The sequence below is a fragment of the Rhinolophus sinicus genome, linkage group LG12, assembly GCF_036562045.2.
Source record: "Rhinolophus sinicus isolate RSC01 linkage group LG12, ASM3656204v1, whole genome shotgun sequence".
Taxonomy (NCBI): Eukaryota; Metazoa; Chordata; class Mammalia; order Chiroptera; family Rhinolophidae; genus Rhinolophus; species Rhinolophus sinicus.
Genome location: NC_133761.1, coordinates 30,964,353 through 30,986,373, shown reverse-complemented (window position 1 = coordinate 30,986,373; position 22,021 = coordinate 30,964,353). Strand labels below are relative to the sequence as shown.

Sequence of the window (22,021 nt, the reverse complement as noted above, 5' to 3'; positions counted from 1 at the left end):
TTTTTCTTCCTCTCCTCCCTCCCCCTCCCCGCCTTTTTTTTAATGAATTTGAGCTTTAAGGAATTTTCTTGACCTGTGTTGGTCTCTCTTGTAGCCCCGGCACCTAAATAAAGCCTGGCATGATATAGTAAATGCTCAATAAATGTGTTAAATGAGTTAACTATATTTTAAGAATATATTATAGAAAGTTATAAAATAAATGAGACACCACTACACACCTATTAGAATGACCAAAATCCAGAACACTGACAACACCAAATGCTGGTGAGGGTGTGGAGCAACAGGAACTCTCTCATTTATTACTTATGGGGATGCACAATGGTAGTCACTTTGGAAGACTTGGTTTCTTAGAAAGTTAAACATACTCGTACCATACGACCTAATAATCGTGCTCTTTGGTGTTTTACCCAAAGGAGTTGGAAACATGTCCACACAAAAACCTGCACATGGATGTTTATAGCAGTTTTATTAATAATTGCCAAAAGTTGGAAGCAACTAAGATGTCTTTCAGTAAGTGACTGGATAAACTGTGGTTCATGTAAACAATGGAATATTATTCAGCACTAAAAAGAAATAAGCTATCAAGCTATGAAAAGACAGAGAAGAAACTAAAATGCATATTACTAAGTGAAAAGCCAATCTGTAAAAGGCTACATACTGTATGATTCCAACCATATTACATCCTTAAAAAGGCAAAACTATGGATATAGTAAAAAGATCAGTTGTTGCCAAGGACTGGGCAGTGGGAAGGGACGAATAGGCAGAGCACAGGATTTTTAGGGCAGTGACAGTACCCAGTATGATGCTGTAATAGGAAATATACGTCATTACATATTTGTCTCAACCCATAGAATGTGCAATAAGAGTGAACCTGATGTAAACTGTGGACTTTTGGGGATTATGATGTGTCAATGAAGGTTCATCATTTGCAACAAATGTATCACCAATGGAGATGTTGATAATGGGAGAGCTGGGCACATGTAGGGGCAGGGAGTATATGGGAACTCTCTATCTTCCTCTTAATTTTACTATGAACCTAAAACTGCTCTAAAAAATAGTCTTTTAAAAGAATTATAAAAGAACATTTTTAATCCGCCAATCAGGTATCATAGTGGGGGGGGGGGGAAGGTCCAACAGTTTGAATTTCCCATCTCCTTACCTGAAGCCAAACCAACAGTACGTGAGTCTCCAATAAAGCAGCAGCATCAGAACCAAAGCTTTGCTGCCATGGGACAGGGGTACTGCTCAGGTTAGCATGAATAGGCAGAAAGCCAAGGCAAACAGCCACCATTTTTAACCCCAACTCTAAACTCACTAGTGTGGTACCAACACATGTTTAAGCTCCTCTAAGCCTTATCTGGGGGAAAAAGGCAAATAATAATGGTACCATACCACCCTCATAGCTTTGTTCTTAATAAGATAATGTCTGCAAGATACATAGTTCATTTCCTGGCCAAATTAAAAATTATCCACCAACAATAAAGATCAATAAATATTTTAAATTGGGGTCACTGTCTCAGGATTCCACAGCCCTTTTAGTCAACATTTACTGTGTCTCTGTATCAGTTTAGTATACACTAGAGCACTAGAGAGAGGTAAGAAAAAATAGCCCCTGCCCTTGGACACTTACACTCCTCATGAAATAATTCAAGGGCACTTTCAAAGTAACTGGAAAATGAATGTAAATTATCCTCTGTATCAGGAGGGAGGCAACCCATGTACATTCCCCTGGTAGCAGAGAATAAGAAAAAGAGAACTTTCATGCCAGCTGCCTTGACACCTCCTGGTTTTAAATAATGACACAGCTTCCTCTCTCTGTCCTCATAGTACCGTGTATACCTGACCCAGGCTGGGCATAGGAGGTAGATGGGAAGGCTTCTGCCAAACACTGAACTTCTGTTCAGTGCTTAGGTACTAGACTATGTACTGGGGTTACAGACACAGGACAAAGGGATTCACTGTCTAATGAGGAAAACATAAAAGTTCTGACATATGCTGTGATAACACAAAGGGGCTCTGGAGAGTGACATAACCAGCCTGGAGTGGGGGAAGGTGATCAGCCCCAGTGTACACTGGGCAGTCTTAAATGGCAAGTAGGAGGGAGGCAATGTGGAAGGGAGACAATGACAATCTGAGGCAGAAAACAGCATCAGCAAACTCTAAGGGAGCATGAGGGCATGGTGTCTCAATTTCAGCTCTCTCCAAAGCTAATAACTATATTTGAAGTTCCCTATGCTATCTCCTGAAAAAGTAAAGAAAGTTGGGAGGTGTATAAAATATATATCATACGACAACCAATTATTAATTCAGCAATTCAATTAAGATTTTAAACTAATGAGACACTCAGATTTGTACTTCAGTAAGATCATGCAGATCATTACTAGATTTATCAGGGTGATCATTCTGTAAGTTATATAAATATCTAATCACTATGTTGTACACCTGAAACAAAAATGATATGGCATACAATAGTATGTCAACTGTAATTTAAAAAACTTTTTAAATTAAAATAAAAAAATCACCCAGATGATAATTTATTTGTTCTTTATCCCTAACTTTATTATTATTAAAGTATTTATTTTAAACAAATGAGATTACTCAGCTTTTGTCCAGGTGACACCCAAATAAGCTTCAAGCCAATAGTATTTACCAACAGGCATAAAAACATTCAAGAAATAAAATTACATCTAGTTATAAGATTAACAAATTCTTGGGATCTAATGTACAGTATGGTGATTATAGGTAATGATACTGTATTATATAATTGAAAGTTGCTATCAAAGTAGATCTTAAGTGTTCTCACTACACACACAAAGAAATGGTAATTATGTGACAGGAAGGATGGAGGTGCTAGCTAATTGTATGGCGGTAATCATTTTGCAATATATAAGTGCATCAAGTCAACACTTTGATCACCTTAAACTTATACAGTGTCATGTCAATTATGTCTCAAAAAAGTTGGAGAAAAAAGATACTTTTCTTCCTTTAATTTTATATAAGTACTATGCCTTGAACATAGATTTCCCTCTTTTGAATATCAACACAAAAAATATATCTTTGCCATCCTAGCACATAAAAATGTCATATTTACTTTTCGCATGTAGTTATATAACACTTATTCATAAAGTGATGCATATTTCACGTCTAAAGGACAATGTCCTCTGCCCCTAAACACCAAAAATATGTGTATATATGTGTATACATACATATCCTCTCATTTGTATCATCATATTCATATTATCATGATTCACTGTCCTATTACGTGACTCATTAATTCAGCAATTAATACTTGCTGCATCATCCATCACGCACAAGACACTTTGCTAAAGGAGGTAGCGAGCCAAATAAAACAAATCTGCTCTTAAGGAACTTGCCAATGGTAGGAGACAGGTAAAGAATTTAATACAAATAAGACATGCCACAGAAAGATATAAATAAACACTAGATTCAAAAAAGACCAAAATTTCATATTTGTTAGAGAAATCAGAAAATGATTCATGGAAAGAAACTAAGGATTAGCTTCATTCAATGGGAGTTAATATGGCAAGAAAGACAGGAAATGGGAGAAAGCAGAGGAGGTTGAGAAAACAATAAGGAGTCTAGTTTGGCTGGAACAAAGTGCACAGAGTGGAACGATGGGAGAGATTGCTAGAAAGTTAGGAGCATTAGGATATCCTAAATTCTGCTTCATTTTTAATAGGAAGCAACGTAATTAGAGCCACATTTTAGTACAAATAACCTGGCAATGGATATTTAGGACAGATTCAGATGGGAAGAAAGCAAAAGCAAAGAGATCTGTTAGAAGGCATTTACAGGATCTAGGCAGGATGTGACTAGGACCTGAATCAAGTACCAGCTTTCTGCAGAAAGGAGAACGCCAGAGGGAAATAATTGGTAGGGCGCCCCCACCACTCATAACCAGCACTCATCTCCAGATTTCGACTGCGCCTTCTACTCCTCTGGCTCCACAGTGCACGGTGCGGGAGCCAGGAGGGCAGAGCCACTGGGCAAGCAAACACAGATGGCTAAGGCACAGACCCCGCTGCCAACAAGGTGTTCTGTTGCAAGTCATCCCAGAAAACTGCACTCTTGCAAGCCAGCTAAAATATTTTAATTAGCAACTCTGAGTAATAACTATTACCAAAATTTATTCTATATACACTTTAAAAATTAAGTCAAGGAACATTTCCCCTACCTGGCAATGTCACAGTACATCAATGTCAAATACTAAAAGCTAAATTTACTTTTTTGAAGGATAGCCAAAATCACCATAAATGAGTCTTTGGTGCCCCCTTGTGGAATGTTTAGTATGAACTTTGAAATATTTATCCTTCCACACAGATGCAATAAAGGGTATTTCCATCTTTTAAGACATTTAAATAATTTTCTATATGTTACACTATTTTAGAGAGACACAATGTAAAATAAAGCCATGTAAATAAAATGCAAACAAGGAACATAAGAAATCAAATGTTGAAAATATTCAGTAAATTTTTGTCATAAATCACAAGTTTCTCACCAGTTTTTCCCCCCAAACAAAGGGGTCAGAAATAGGAAATATCTGTCCTTCCTGGAAACAAGTATAAGTCAAATAGAAAGAATATTCCTGCCCATCAGCCAACAAGGCTGTTAAGGGGGAAATACAGAGAGATTCTTAATCCTAAGTCAGTAGAAGGTAAAGCATTCATTGGTTTTCTCTAGAAACAACACTCATTCTTTTCCTTATGTCCTTATTAAGAAGTGAAACAAAATACAAAAATAAAGCCCTCTTGTTTTGGAATCTTCTTGGGAGCACAGAATAGACCATCAATAACTGTTTGGTGAACTTTTTCTTATTATTTTATCTCACCCAATAATCAAAACCTGTAAGAATGCAGTAATTACTGGAATATGGTAATATTTATTCCTGTTTTCAAAATGCCTTGTCTTTAAATTACAAAGACTTTAGGACTAGAGCAGTGGCCTTTCTCTTGAACTGAACTCTCAGATAATAGAATATTCATGCAATTCATGTAGTTTTTCAAATGATGAAGTTCTCTAAGCCACGCAGGAGCTAAGGAACTACTCTATTCAGGCAGAATTGTTCTAAATTAGAATGATTTTTTTCCTGATATACCAATAGATTTTTCTTAAATGACAAAACAATTTTCCATTTCAGACATGGTAATTATATGCATACTGAATTTACCAACAGGGCTTCTGCAAAGACTTTTGTCATGTACAAGTGGCAGACTACCTCTGCTAGAATCCTGACTCCCCGTCACATGCTGTCTGTGTGATTTTAGATTTAACCTGATTCTTGGTTTTCTGATATATAAAAGAAATAACTGCCTTATAGAGTTGCTGTGAAGAATAAATGAACACATATAAAGGATTTAGAAGAGTGCCTATATATAAAGTGCTCAATTCATGATTGGTTGAATTCAGACATTTTTTACAAGCAAGTTAGAAGCTGACTTCATAGTTTCATTCAGCATAATGTTCTATCCTCACAAATGCAATTTCATTTTATTCTATTCACATGCAGCCAAATGTGTATTAACACAGATTGCTGTACCACTTAGAGTTTTAAAAGTGATTTCACAATACATCATCTCTTTTAATTTCTCTTATTTATAGATAAAAGAAATAGGCTCAGAATCAATAAGTGACTTGCATATGAGCACAGCTAGTAAGTAGTTCAGGATACCAACTGAGGCTTTTTGACTCCTAGCCTAGCACTCCTTCCATTACACTCTAACCAGTTGCAAGAAAAATCAGCTAAAAGAATGCGTAAGCCAAACAAATCTACCGATTACATGTTAAAAACAATTTAAGAAATCATTTAGATCCCATTTTTTTTGTTTAATGAAGCATTAATCACTGAAATCAAATACTAAGAAATTAACAAATTATTAGGATAGAAGTATAACGGTTTACTTTGATAGAAATTACTAGTACTAAAAAAACAATCTACTCATTCAATAAATATTTATTGAGCACTTTCTACTTGCCTGGCACTAGGCTAGGTTAGGTACTAGGGATGCAATAGTATTTAAGTTAAACATGATATAGTCCAGGTCTTCCCAGTTTATACCTTATGGGAAAAGAAAATTAAACAAGCAATTTAAATAAAGTGAACTAAGTGCCGTTCAGAGGGAGGACAGGATGCTTGGGAGCATACAGCTAAAGTAAGTGCTCCTGTCAGTTACGATAACACATAATAATTTACAATAATTAAGATAACGTTGATTGTTTTCTGGACAGCTGGAGCCTTTGTTTAATACAATTGTTCATTAATACTGTATGATTTTCTTCCAGTTAACTTATTTACCTCTTGACCCTATCACAAATGTAAAACCTATTTTTTGAATTCTTACTTTAATTTTTTTCCTCACAAAGTTTTATTATAAAATCATTAAAATATGTGGCATTCAGTCCTTATACTATTTCACTCATAACTACTTGATCATAAAACTAAAATTTAAATTAAAATCAGAAATACAAAAAATTTGAACTTCCATTGTTAACAGTACCTACAAGTGAAAAGGAACACATGGAAAGTATTGATTTCTAAAGCTAAATGTTGTAAAAATCTACTGAATCACCACCATGTGAAATATTACATTTTAGTAGACTGGGTAACCACAAGACGATGAATGTGATCACATTGAGAGGGCAGTGTGACTACAAAACACAAGACAATAACAAAGTGCCTCATAATGGACTAGAAATAGGACTCCAGATTCCTCCATTGCACTACTAACAATTTCACGTGTAAAGATGTAAAAGTAACACTTGTTTTTCCTTTTCCATTATTCTGCAATAAAATACAAAAACTCATAAGATATTGAGAAATGTAAACACTTAAAATCATATAAGCAATCTTGCATTTCATTTTTCAAAAACATATCATGGATCTGTGACTTTTAAAACATAACAAGTCACTTCTGGAATGGCATTTAGTCCAGGTAGAAATCAAGACCATAAAATAGCAAAAATATACATATGACAGAAGAAGATATGATTTGATCTGAGCCAGAGGAAAAAAGTCAAAGATAAGTACCTAGTTTGGATTAAATCAAAGAGTTGATTTCATAAATTAAGAGAATCAAGACTGGGAATAATTCCTAAAAACAAAGAAACGTCTCTGATGGAGGAAAAAAGTGCAGTCTTAATTAAATAACATTAGTTGTTCCTAATATTGATCCTGATGTGGAAAATATCTCAGGAAATTAAATAGATATTGGGAACTAAACTTGGTTAGAATCAAATAAATCAGAAAATGTGATGTAAAATTTATGGACTACATAACATATTAAATATAACTAACAATTTATTCATAATATTTATATTTAACCTCCAAAAATTCTTTGTGAATTAGAAAGGACATGATAAAATTTAATATTCAGCAGTTAATAAAAAAAAATTAGGGAGTTAAACTACAAAATTAAAAATTAGGGCAGATTTTCCCAAATATATCCATATCTAATGCACACTTTAAAACTGTCTTATTAAAAAAATGTATAAGAAAAGCTACATTGTAAATCTGTGTATATAGTGTGGACACAGACATATACACACATCAGTTACCCAGACACAAAGAATTTATGAAACTATCTTCAAATTTTCCTCTGGGTTTTGTAATTTGTTCAACAGAACTTACCCTTCTTGCTGCTCTTCTATAAATGAACCACACAACTTCAAATCATTTTTGGAAAGAGGTACATTATAAACAATTTAATAAATTTTATTTTAAAAATCCTTATCTTTTCCAAGCAGCCCAAATTGGTCAGACTATTGATACCCAGGCTAGAACAAACAAATGAAAAATCAGTGACTATATTTCTGGAATTTTAAAAAGTACTTACATGAACTGTATGACTTATATAGTTTATTGACTAAGATTCCCATTGTGAATAACCACATACGTCTAATAATTTACTTTTTATGTCTTCTTATTTATCAATATTAAGTAAATTTTATTTAACCAGAAGTCTCCCAAATATGACTCTCACCAAATTAAGAGAAAGATTATAAATTCAGTAGAACTTCTAAAAACATTTTATTTATATTTCATTTCAAATACTCATTTTCCAAATCTATTAAGGCCATCAATCTCAAGTTCAAAATTTAATATTATTTGGAAAACTATTTTTTAAAAGTGATTGAAGTACATTTCATCACATAGTGATGAAATGCACAATTTTTAAATTTTACATGAAACAGTTAAATACATATATATGATAACATTGAAAATTCTTTATTTAAAACTCTAAATTATTAAAATGGATAAAAGTGACATAGTAAAATAAAAGTTTTTCAATACTCACCACTTTAAAGAAAACATACAATGACATAGATTATAATGTATACAAAATAGGAAATAAATCATCATCTGTCATTAATGGGAAAATTTGCATGCTTTCAAAATATTCATAATTTTAAGTCAGACCAAACGTTGCGTGGGGAAATGCTTCTTTTATATTTAAAGTCTCTTTAGAGGCGTTTTAAATTCCGCTTACTCTGGGCACTTCCTGGAAGAACATCTTTTCTATTTCTTGGATTTGCTGTTCCTCTACTACATTCTTCAGACCCATGATAAGCACACAAACATAACACACAAAAGTCAAAACCACAGGCTCTGCGGCTACACAGTCCCCTTTTCTTATATGGCTGGTACTTAGCAGGGGATTGGCACCTTGGGCAAGGTTTTAATGCTTCATCAATAAAAAGTGTTTTGGCAACCTGCAGTAAAAGCATATACACTAAATCTTCCAGTTTCATATCGAGAATCGCTTTATTTCAAACTCTGTAAATATTTCTTTCTAATAACTTACGATAAATACTCACCTTAACATATTCTTCCTGTTTACTATGTAAGTGAGTAACTGAAGAGCTTGCTATAGGTGTCAAAACTTCTCCCCAAGGAGAAAATGTTGAAACTTGTTCTTTCTGAGAACCTGGTATCCTAGCCTGAGCTTGTACAGATCTTAAAGCTGATCGATTTAAAACATGGAGCCGAGTGGCAGCATCCTGAACATTTAAAATAGCCCCCTGTGGTAAAAGACAAGAGGGGTCAGTACTGTAATATCAAAAGTTCCAGGACAGCTTTCTGATGCACATGTATTTAAATATTTGGAACTGGTTTCACACCACTAGAATTTTCTCCCTAAGCCATTTCTTTCTAGAAAAATTTTTTCTTTCATCTAACATTTAAAAGTCGAAGGAATATACGTATATTAAAAATTGAAACAACAAATGTTAGCTTTAAGTTTGCATGATTGGTTATTTTTCTGTTTAAGGCATGGGTTGACAGACTTTTTCTGAAAAGAGCCAGATAGTACACATTTACACTTCTCAAGCCAGATAGCTGCAGCTACTCAACTGCCATTTTAGCAAAAGCAGCTGTAGAGACACGAAAATGAAAGAGCAGGGAGGGCTGAGTTCCAATAAAACTTAATTTAAAAACACAGGTGACAGACAAGATTTGTCCCTCAGACCAGAGTTTGCCAACCCGTTTTAAGCCAAGGTCTACGAAGAGGTGAGTCCTTTTTAAAGTTTGCTATGGGATACCATGGAATTCTTTAAAGGTTTCTTACCTTAGCCATATGTCAAAAGAGTAATGAGCCTGGTTAGACCATGACACCCAATTTGTTTGGCTGGTTTTTGCAATACTTGCAAATACTTAATTCATTTTTTACCCTTAAGCTTTAACAGCTTTGATATTTTAAAAGGAGAAAAGGAAATCACTTTTATCTGAACTGGATTTCCACATCACTCAAATGTTCAGCCAAGAAATATTTTCAATGAGTAATCCTTACAGCCTTCTACTTTGTTAAAGTTGGTAGTGAAAACAAAAGTAAGGGTTTTTTGTTGTTGTGGTTTTTTTTTTAATTGGCATTCTTAACCAATTATCAAAATTAAATGTGTTGCGGGTGAGTTTCCTCATTTGTCCAAGTATAATTGTGTTTCCTCTCCCTTGATAGTCCACCATAGCCACAATTGGCTTCTAACAATGGGGAGACCTAAAACATGAGAAATTATAGTAGGATAAATATAGGAAATGAGGTTAGCTGGTCATGAAAAATTACATGATTAACAGTTTAACAACATGAATAAGTGTAATGGATGAATATTGGTTTTCAGAAATTAGAATAAGTAGTTGAAAATTTTCAAGGACTCAGTACATTTATATTACATTTTCAAGGACTCAGTACTCTTTATATTATATTTGTATAAATGATTTGCAGCGTAGGCCACGAGCACATCACACAAGAGCACAGAAGACAAAATTTCAATGGATTTTGATGCAGTTGTAAACACAGTGATTGTGCATGTACCAAAAAATAAATAGAGATATGTAGTTGAAGCAAATTTCAGCCACAGAAGAAGCATTCATTCATTTAAGAAATATTTATAGAACACCTAACGGTGCCAAGTGAATAAAACAGTCTAACCCCTGTTCTCCTGGAGCTTGAAGTGTGTGCTACTATCTCTGAATGACACAAGGCAAAGCAGTTAACTAAGGCACATGTTCGTCAACACACAAAATTTTTTAAACAGTCATCAACATGTTACCAGAAAACATTTAAAAGTGAGAGTGGAGTCACCTTATGATTGTTCATTTCCATAATTATAAGAAAACAGTGAAGAATACAGTAAATTTAGAAATTCAATGGAAAAGGTGCAGTATTCCAATTTTAATGCTCATTCTCACTGCTGCAAAGCAAACATAAAATTGAAATCCTATTAAACATAGCTGGTCTGTCTGTGCATTCTAATTTTCACACTAAGGAGTTTTCAGTGATACAACTGTGAGGAAAACCATTTAACAACTTTGTTTTGGTTCATGACACATTAGGATAATTCAGGTAGAAAGCAACCAGTCCATGTTAGAATGACAGGGCAAACAAAGGGCACCAGCAGGATGTCTCTGAGGAAAAGAAGGAACAGATAGAATACATGATTTGTTTGGACTTACACAGAGGAGATTTCCAGTTCTGGTGGATAAGAGGAGATGAATCAGGGCTCTGTATAGAGAAACACTAAGCAAAAAAGAAAGAAACTGGGCAATTATTAATTCTGGAAGTTATATAAGAAAAAAGGTATAATCATATGCACTACATATTACAGCTGTCAAAAAATCATAATAATCTCAACAGTCAGCATCTAATTCTGATTCACTCCCAAATGATGGTGTAGTTATATTAGTGTGGTTGGTGTAGTTATATTTGCTCCCAAATGATGGTGTAGTCAAGATAGGACAAAGGGAGAAAGGCATTCAGAGAGGTGGGTAGCTAGGGAGTGGTAGTAATGGTGAGAGGTTAGAGAACAATCTCTTCACAGAAAAATGCCAAGAAATAGCAATAAAGCCATGTTATTTAGAAATGTGGACATAAATACCAGAAGGACCATATCTAAAAAGATATGTTAGGAAGGCAATTAATATCTTCACTATTATAACTAAAGACTTTAAAGTGATTGCCCTGATAGGACAGGAAGCAAGAGTAGGAAGGGAGAGGGCAGGAGAAGGTGTTTTGTTATAAGCCTCATTGTCCAATTTGATTATTTTAACCATGTATGTTTTACTTTGAAAAATATTTGAAAAGAAAACCAAAACAAGAAAACAAAAAGTACAGTCCTTTAAGAAACCAAGATAAAAAAATAAGTAGTGGGTAAGCTATGAAGATTAAATATTTTATATAGAATTACCTGAAGGGTTGCCAAACACAACAGGTTTCTTCCTTATAAGATATAAGGAGTACACGGAGCTAAAAGTTTAATATTAATAGGTTATGGCTTAAAAATTGTTTTTTAAGTCTGTCCTTAGCATGTAGAGCAGCACTTAAGAAAGATGTTAGAAAGGCAATTAATATCTTCATCATTTTTAGCTCCCAGAGGCAGCAGCTGTAGCCATAAGTAGCCAGGAGCTGTGAATAAGTCATAAAGCAACTAATCATAGGTGAGAAGATAAAACTTTTCCCCAAAGTAAAACAGATAGTCAAAGTTTTAGTTAACAGCAGGCCCTAATATTTCACTGTAATGAGAAACCCACCAATCTGTATCTAGGTGTTCATATTTGTTTATGCCATGCTTCATCTCAATTATTAATCAAATTAGAAATTTACTTATGTTATTAAATGCTTTTTACTAGAACAAGAACAAGGGGGTGAACTCTCAGAGTATCTTTTGGTATTATGCCTGAGAAAGGTCTAAAAGATGAACATACAATAAATATGGGTGCCAGAGTCAGCAGATGCCTATTACACCAAGTAGCGTCCCTAGGAAGAATTAATTAGCTTCTGTAGGACTTGTCTTATAACTTCAAAGCTGGACCTCACATCTTCAAGGGAGTGCACATTTATGAAGCTTTACGTGTACCGATCTGCCATGCTCACACACCTCCAGGCCTTCATATTCGCTATTCCCTCTGCTAAACACTATCCCCTCTCTTCACCTGGCTAACTACTAATTCATCATTCACCCCTCAGCTGAGATGCAATTTTTCTGAGAAGCTTCTTGATTCCCAAGTATCAAAAACTCCCTTTAGTTATTTTTTACTTTATTTATTTATTTTTAAATTTTTATAAAATTTATTGGGGTGACATTGGTTAATAAAATTATATAGGTTTCAAGTGTACAATTCTACAATACATCGTCTATATATTTTATTGTGTGTTCACCACCCAGAGTCAGTTCTCCTTCCATCACCATATATTTGGCCCCCCTTTACCCTCCTCTACTACTCCCTCCCCCTTTACTCTCTAGTAACCACTAAACTGTTGTCTGTGTTTGATTTTTTGTTTGTTTGTCTTGTTCATCTATTGCTTTCAATTCTATATCCCATATATGAGTGAAATCATATGGTTCTTGACTTTTTCTGTCTGATTTATTTCACTTAGCATGATAATCTCAAGATCTATGCACCCCTATGTTCATTGCAGCATTATTCACAGTGGCCAAGACATGGAAACAACCAAAGTGTTCCTCAATAGATGATTGAATAAAGATGTGGTACAAATATACAATGGACTATTACTCGGGCATAAGAAAAGATGAAGTACTGCCATTTGTGACAACACAGATGGATCTTGCAACTTTCCTTTTAAACGTTCCAGTAGAACTAACTCTGGGCTTCCCCTAACACACCTGTATTGTAATCACCTGTTCACCTGTATCACCCACAGGGTAAGAGCTCCAAGAGAGCAGAGACCATGTCATAAATGTTCATCATTGGAATCTAAGCAACTGACACATAATAGCCACTCAAAAGACTGAATAGAAAATGCTATAAGTATATCTAATTATGAATGGATTCAGCCTATCACTACTATTCAAATACTGCTAACAGCACATATGCTTAAACAACAAACCCAACAAGATGTTCTTGATGCTAGGTAGTCAACTCCACTGATAGTCCAGAAGAAAATAGTTTGGGAAAGGTAAAGAGTTTATAAGTGAACGTTTGCTAAATGGAAAAGGTTGGAAATTAGCAGTAAAACCAAATTAGGTTGTCCAGCAATATGGGATTCTTAGATATTTATAATTTAGGATCTATTTTAGGAAAGAATTATATACATTACCTCAGAATCTGTTTTCAGTTGTGTGATATAAAATTTCCTCCTTCGATTTGCTTTTTTATCTTGAACAATAATTTCACGCCAATTTCTGCTCACTTTCCAAACACTATAACAAAAAGATCAGTCCTTATGTTGTATATATTCCATAAGATTAACATTTTCTGCACTTGGCAATTAATAAGAAAAACTTTTTTAAAAAGATTTTGGACAGTAAATTTAAACCTAAAAATTTACATTAAAAATATGACTTGATCTATATTGTTGTTTCATATTGTTTTATCTTGTGAAAGAAACCCTATTAAAATATTAAATATATACCAGCATTATGTTGATAGATTATTACCTTAGAAACGCTTAAGGGAAAAACATAGTTTCACATAAAGCCAACATGAGTCCATGGGAAGACTGATTAAGAGCATTTAACTTTAAATGTTACACTAAGATTGAAAATTTGGAATATGACTTTAGCAAATGATTGTCATCTATAGCACAAGATGCTTTTATCAATTTCTCCTATTAATGTATTTAACAAATCTATCATTTTGACTACATAAACATATGATCAATCCTTCCTTGGAAGTACTAAGCACCAAACAATAAATATTATTATGGGTAGCACTACAAAGTTCCAATTTTATAAACCAAAGTTTACGAGAATGAAGCAGCTAAAGAAAAAACAATTTATGTCCAGTGGTTGCTTATTTAATATCAATAACTTTGACTATACTAATTATTAAAGATAATCCTTCAACTATTAATGTGGTGTTTTTCATAACTCTAATTTAACAAATCAAAGGGAGTAAGACCAAACAGTCAGTTGAAAAAAAAAGTCACTTGTTATGGAGGACCCCAGTAATACTTGAGATGTCAACACTACTATTCTTCCAGCTACCGGGGCCACTTCATTTGCCATTGCCTCTCCCTAAACTACTACACGTACCTTATATCAGATTGATGAAGAGGAATAGGCAGAAAGGCACCCATTAAAAGCGAAGAAATGAACTATATAATTGGGTATTTGCCACAGCTATTAAAACTGACTATAACCTTAAATTACCAAGAATAAACACTGCTAACATTATACATGCATTCTGCAGTACACACACTATAAATTTGGAGGGCTGGGCAGGAGAGGTAATTATTGAAGCGTGACTCAATATCGACTACTCCCACAAATGAGTACCCAAAAGTATCACCCAAGTCTTATTTTAACTGGTCTGTAACCAAATATACTCTAGCATATAAAAATAAAATTCCTACATGTCAGCCATCTCTTAATCTTTTAAATGAATAATTTATCTCATTTGAACATTTTTAAAAGGTATACAAAATATAGGTGCACTAATATGTTTATTATCCTACTTGTTAGACCAAATACATTCCTAATCAAATCTTTTCAGAAACACTTTCAACCTTAAGAGTTTGTAGGAAAACATTGGATGAGAAATCAGAGGGCTCGATTGTAGATCCAGAGTTATTCTCATCTCTTTGCGTGACTGCTGGCTGGTCACTTAACTTCTCTGGAGCTCAGTTTCCTCATCTGCAAAATACATGACTGGACTAGATATCTCAGACTTCTAGCTATGAAATTCTACAATTCTCTATAAGAGCTTCCAATTAATTCATGGCAGAAACATGAAGAAGGGCTCTAAGAGAAGTAGTGGCCATAAAAACAGCAAGGACTCAATGAATCAAACTCTCAACATATTCCTATCAAAAAGGAGGTTCACTAACTCTCCTGTATGTCCTCCCCAAACCATCAGTTCACAGAAATCCTGTTCCACATGTCTTCCCTCCTTCCTGGTCATGGCATTTCCAAGGGTCTTGTCTTCTGATAGTCCTGCGACTCCCCAAAATTGCCTGTATAAACAGTCTCACTTTAGTCTTTGTAACACTACCTCCCATCCCAATAGTCCTGTTTGACTTAGTTTCCCTTTAATTATGTAGCAGCACTCAGTATACTGAAATCTCTGTGATCATAAATTCTTCAGTTTCTAATTCCTTGAAATTCTCAAATGCAATTAATTTCCACTGCTCTGTTAGCAATTAGAATGAAATAATCCATATTCCCTTGGTCTCTGGAAAGACCAAACCCTAAAATGAAAGCTAACCATTGTTCTTCAATTCTAAAACTTAAATAACTAAATGAGATCCTTTCTATATTGTCATTTCTTAGTTACTATAATGCTTTACATTATTTCTGACCAAGTGTCATAACTTCAATAGTTTACAATCTGACAACAGGATGTGAACTATTAAATAAATCATTAAATAACTTTTGTAGAATAAAGCTTGTCATATTGAAATTTTAAAGTTCAACTTTTAGGAGCTCTCTTCCCAAATGACTGACACGAACTTTATCAAGAAGACTATATTGTTGCTTCTAAAGGCTTTAAAATGGAAGGAACTATACCAGTAAGCTCTATCAGGGAGTTCACAAAACCACCTTTGATAAATTGTAAGACAATCAAAGATAGAAATAATAAAACAAAACAACAAAAAGCAGGAAAACTACTCAGGGAAAAGCTTTCCAACTTTTTTAAAAAAGTGATAAAAGGCACTTTTACTTCAGAAAAAGAATATATTCCTTACCTGCATAGGCTTTCTGCAGTCAAGAAATCTAAAACCATTGCTAGAATATGCTTTAAATTTCTATATTTTAATTCTGTTAAGATGTCCAGTTTTTCTATGCCCATTTTCTTGCCAATTAGTCCTGCAAGTACATACTGCAGCAGAGCTATTTTCCCCCTGTCCTCATCTTCCAAGAATGCATGTGTACTGTTCTGCTGGAATCTTTTCCTTTTACTTTTCATAAAGAGCTCATGCACTAATTGCAAGGCTGGGGTCTTTGACAAATTCTTAAAGATCAAAATCGAATCCCCACTCTGACTGTCACTGCTCGGCTGACTCTCTGAGATGTCTGAAGCAGCTGCTGGTGTTATTTCAGAATCAGAGTGGGTGATCGGCTCTTCCTCTTCTGTCTCAGACTGTGAGCCTTGCTCTGGAAGGGTGGACAATCTTCTCAACCTTCCAAGACGCTTTGACCCCACTTTGAGCGTTCCCTTATGCCTCTGAAGTAATTCTTGAAAAGAACCCTCCTGGTCAGAGAGGGAATCTTCTGATTTATCCAAGCAAAGTGAGTCAAAACCACTATCTTTGGGTGTTGAAATATTGCCTCTCACTTCAGTTGAAGAAGAAAGCCTTTGACTCGCCTTAAATTTAATGTTTGCTACAAGGTTACTTATTGGGGTCACAAATATGTCCTCATCTGTTTCACACCTTGTTCTACTATGAGAGCCCAGAAGTTCCGGATATGGATTCTCATCGTTAACACATAGACTGCTATCACTAAAGTCATGGGTGACAGAGTCTTTAAAATTATTGCCCTGAATAGGAGATATACATTCAACTTCAAACAGGTTACAGTCATCTTTGGACTCATCAACTGTAGAAGTCTTCTGTTGAGAAAAATTCAGTCTCAATTTTTGACTGCTGGAACTTGCTTCTTCTGTTGTCAAAATGTTAGTAACTAAAGCACTAAAATTATTTTGCCTTGGAAAACCTGAAGCACTGCTTGGAATATTTTTTTCTAAGTTGAGAGCTTGGCTTACACTACTTTCTAGAGAACTATTTTGTGGTTCAAAGTCTCCCTTTAGAAGAGAAAAAGATACGTCCAGCCTTCTGCGTAGTAAAAATTTTTTTCCACCAACTTTAGGAGTTTCGCAAAGTTCTGGGGTTTTATCCTTTTTCTTCCTAGGGAAGACAAATCTCTTTTTTTGAGTAGGGGACTCTAAAGGATGTGTTAAGCCCAGACTTGAAGTTTCAGGATGTTCATAGTTTAATGTCAGACCTTTTTCTTCCTTTCCAAAAAATTCTTTATCTGTATTATCAAAGCTGCAGGATTTTAACAACTCACTGTAGCCACTATCTTGAAATGAAGATGTAGAACATAAATCTCTGAAGCTGGAGTACTTGAAATTGACAGTGGGCGAGTCCACCTCATTTCCTGCCCCAGTTTGAGCATGATCTGAATGCCTTTCTGACATCTTCAAAATCTGTTTCTACAAAGTGAAAACCAATTTTACTCTTCCTTTGAAATGAGTAGCCTCACAAGCTTACACCAAAATACATTGTTATGAGTACAGATAATAAATTTTATGGCAATAAAAAAGTTACTTTAAAAAACAAATCTACAATATACTCATGTGTATTTTACTTAAAACTACTTTTTGACATCATAAAAACAAAAACTTTCAGTTTATATATATTCAGACTAGTCTAAGCACCACGCACAAATATTTTCTTGAAATACACTTGAGAAAAAAAATCTGGTAGCATCATTTTTAGATGATTTTATTACCTTAAGATTTTAACAGCACTAAAGTACAAAATAGTAGTTTCAATATTCTAGCTTATTTGTGCTGGCCTATATCTAGTCAGTTGGAGAGTTCAAAGTTCTGGGATGTAACTAAAGCTGCTTAAAAAGAACTATCTGCTAATTTTTAAACAAGTCTTTAGGAAATGTGTCAAATGAGTGCTGCCACCAGATTTAACTGCAAGTTGGCTAAACAACTTCAGGATAGTGTTATGCATACTTATAATAGAGGCCTGTCTCAGAAATTCAGTGACCATTCACAAGGTCTGATTCCCACACTTACACCTTTGCTAAGACTCTGGCTCATTGATAAATTACTAACACATCTTCTTGAGCTAACCAAAACGAACCCACTGTCCCATAGATACAGGGCCATTTCACAGTCAGCATGTTATACTCGTTCATGTCTCACCTTCTAAATATTTTGAGACATAAGGTCCAGTTGCAGGTTTGAATTCACAGACAACAGGCAACTATTTATGGCAAACCCACCCTTTATAATATTCTTGAAATTTCAAATAAAGAATTCAAGTAAATTACTTAAAGAAGAAATGTGACTCAGTAATCATATTTGTGATGACACCAGGAAAGACTTAATTTTTTCAATAGTATCACAGCTCTTTTTTTTAGAAACTTGAATTACATCTTAACTCAAAGGAAGCTAAGAAAGTTATCATAGTTTTTGATATTTCTCCAGATTATTCAAAGACACTAAGACAACTGCCATTCTTTCAAAGTTTTCTCCAGACCAAACATGATTTTTCTCTATTAAAAGATCATATATTTGGTCTGGAGGAAAATCATATATTTCTGGAGGAAAATCAAAATATATGATTTTCCTCCAGACCAAATATATGATTTTTCTCTATTAAAAGAACTTTAGTTGGCTGTAATGGGAAAGTAATTTATTTATGCCTGTTATATTAAATATGTGAATGCATGAGCTCTTAAAAAAATTGCTACTCAAACCACAAAATGAAATAGTTTCTTTATGGTATAATGATCATTATTACTGGGCAAAGTATCTAAAGTGTTTTTCAACCTTTTAAACCTCTTTTCCTTTCTGGTAAATCTCACACATGTTTTATTCTGATCTAGAGCCCCACAGATCATGAGAATCACTGCTATCATCTGTACATGCTTACCAGGCCAAGACTATCAAACTCTGCTTTCTATAATTTGTATTGTATTTTAAAACACTTGTTTCCAAAATATTAAATTAATAAGATATGTGTTTTCAAATTCACCTTCACCCACAAATGTTTCCCTCTCCCAGAGAATCATTCTATGAAGTAAAAATTTTCACACGTCATTTGGTAAAATCAGGTCAAGAAATCCTTTTAAAAAGTTAAAACAAATATAACTATTCTACCACTTCACCACTAGGTGCCTCACCGAGCTAGATTTTGGGAAACAAGCAAATTGTTAGAAAACAAAGTGGGATGCAGATATATCATCCTCTCCCCCTAAAAACCATAGGCTACTTGTTATAAACATACAAAAAAAAATTTCTTCTGACTTTTTTTTCTGTTCATCTACCCATCTGAAGTTGCCTCAAACTTCTCTGCTGTCATCATGTTCCTATTTCTACTACCCCAAGACACCGGTCTCAAATAAAACTCGGTTTTTCAAGACTAAGTTTTTTATTATTTTAAATTATTCATGCAAAATTTACAGAATGCCCATTGGCTTACTTAATTTTTATTGATTCAACAGTTCACTGATGAATCAAACAAGCCTCCTTGATATTCAGTTTTTAACACTAAGCTCCTGATAAAGGGTGGAGAACACTTATCTCTACAGCGCTCTTAGAAATTTTTTTAAAATTTAAAAACACTTGTCAAATCGGAGAATGAAATACTTATTATTTAACTATATGAAAACCAAATCTCTCTCATTTGTTAAAGTGGAAAATCTTACCATCAGTAAATATTGAGCTCTTGGATGTCAAAGTTATGTAGGCTTCCAAACACGAAAATCAGTTTGTCTTGAAAATTCATGTCCAATAAATGCCTCTTAAAGAGAAAACTTTAGGGTGAACAATTAATTGAAACCAACTAATGGTGACTGCTAACATATGAAGGGTACCGAAAGTATATTTTGCAGGGATTATACCTAACCTTTGAAAGGCCTAAATCATTTTGAATTTCCTTCAGCTTTCCACATAACGGGGATTTTAATATCCTTGTTTTCTCCAGCTAATCTTAGAACTGAGGAAACATCCCAAATCCGGGTTTCTGAAAACGCAGTGTAAGCCTCGGCGCCGTCATTTACTCCCCCAGGTGCTCTCCGCTGGTGCGTGGGTTACGGTCTCACCAGGGCGTCCCTCCCCGGACCTTCCCCAGGCCCGGCTGGTGAGGGAGGCTCGACGGGGCCGCCAGGGCCCTTGGCCCAGAAAGCCCCCAAAGGCCGAGGGTGGATGCGTGTCACCTGGCGCGGAGCGAGTGAAGTGGACGGCTTCGGGGCGCTTCTCTAGTCCCAGCACCTGGAAAGCAAAGTGGGGCGCGAGGCCAGGGGACGCCCAGAGGGCCGCTAGCCAGCACACTCCTGGGGCTCCCCGCTCCTGCCCACCTGGAGACCGAGGGGCCGCCGCACCGATCCGGCCGCGCGGGGCACCGAGGCCGACGGGCGGGAGAGGAGAGAATTAGCGCTGCCCGGTGCGTCGGGTGGAGCCACCGCCTCGCCCCTAGAGAGGCCGGGCTATAGCAACCCCCACGCCACCTTCGCTTGGGGCCGCAGCGTTTCCCTCCTTCGGTTTGAACTGCCCGCTCCGAGTAACCGCTACGCCCCGCCCCGCCCCGCCCCGCGCCGCCCCGCACCGCCCCTTCCTCCCGCTCCGTGGCGCCCCCTTACGGCCACCCGGCGCCCTGCAGGATCCCGGCCTCCGCCTTCGCCGGAGGGGTCACATCCTCTCTTTCCCACCCTTCCACCCGCATCCGTAGCACCGCGAGGCCTTCTCAATCCGATGGGCTCTTCCTCTCCCTATTCTCACTTTGGGGAGCTTTATAAAGACCTTGGATGCCATTAAAAATAATATAGGGGAATAGTCGCTTGAAAACGTTTCCAGAGAAAATCAAGTATAAAAAGCAGGTTACAAACCGAATGACTCCTTTTGAGTTAGAAGTACAGATATACACAGGATAAGGTCTGAAAGATATGAACTAACTTAGTTACAGTATTTCTAAATAGGATTATGCTTGTTTTTTAGGCATCTAGAAGGGGGTGTTTTATTTACTGGGCACTATTATTATATGCCAGACTCCATTCCCAAGCTTCTTCCTAGTCTCCTTTTTCTGGCTTCTTTTCCTCTGCTTATTCCCTAAATGAGGCGTCCTGCCTCAGTATTTTCCTTATTTTACCATTCTGTGCTTACATAGTTCTCCTTCAAAGCCTCAGCCATTACTTTTAAGGCAGTAACAGCTGCTACCACCACTGCCCTCAGACTGGACATTTCTCCCCCGATTGCCCCTTAGTCATCCAAATTGCCATATATATAAAACCAAATTCACTAACAAGTATTAAGCTCCGACTATGTGCATACTACTGGTCTAGGTACTGAAGGGGCTCAGTGGTGTTAAGTGCAGTAACAGAGGAACAGTGGTAGCACAAAGGAAAGATGGATGAGCCAGCAGAGCTAACTTCATAAAGACCATGAAATGAAGTAGATTTTGAAGGGTAAGTGGTAATTTAAAAGGCAGTGAACAGGTGATTCCAAACTCAAAACAAAACATGCAACAGGGGGCCTGCCCGGTGGCTCAGGTAGTTGGAGCGCCATGCTCCTAATGCTGAGGTTGCTAGTTCGATTCCCACATGGTCCAGTGAGCTGCACCTTCTGCAGCTAAGATTGTGAACAACATCTCTCTCTGGAGTTGGGCTGCCTGTGAGCTGCCATGAGTTCCATGAGTTCCAAGGGCTACAGTGTGCCACTATGAGTGGCCGGCAACCATCATGAGCTGCTGTGGGCTGCCATATCCTGCCATGGGCCGACGACTGGTGACTGACTGCCTGACTGCCTGACTACCTGGCAGGGGGAGCACAAGGCTCAAAATACCAGCATGGGCCAGGGAGCTGTGTCCCACACAAC

General features: G+C 36.1%; 1 protein-coding gene across 1 annotated transcript; it reads right to left on the bottom strand.

The window, feature by feature from the left end:
• Positions 1-8,328: 8,328 nt before the first annotated feature.
• Positions 8,329-17,608, bottom strand: FBXO43 (F-box protein 43). Its single transcript, XM_074316712.1, is given in 6 exon segments — positions 8,329-8,727; positions 8,833-9,036; positions 10,945-11,006; positions 11,009-11,027; positions 13,566-13,668; positions 16,155-17,608. Coding segments are annotated over 6 exon segments (2,091 nt in total). The 3' UTR covers positions 8,329-8,478.
• Positions 17,609-22,021: the final 4,413 nt, after the last annotated feature.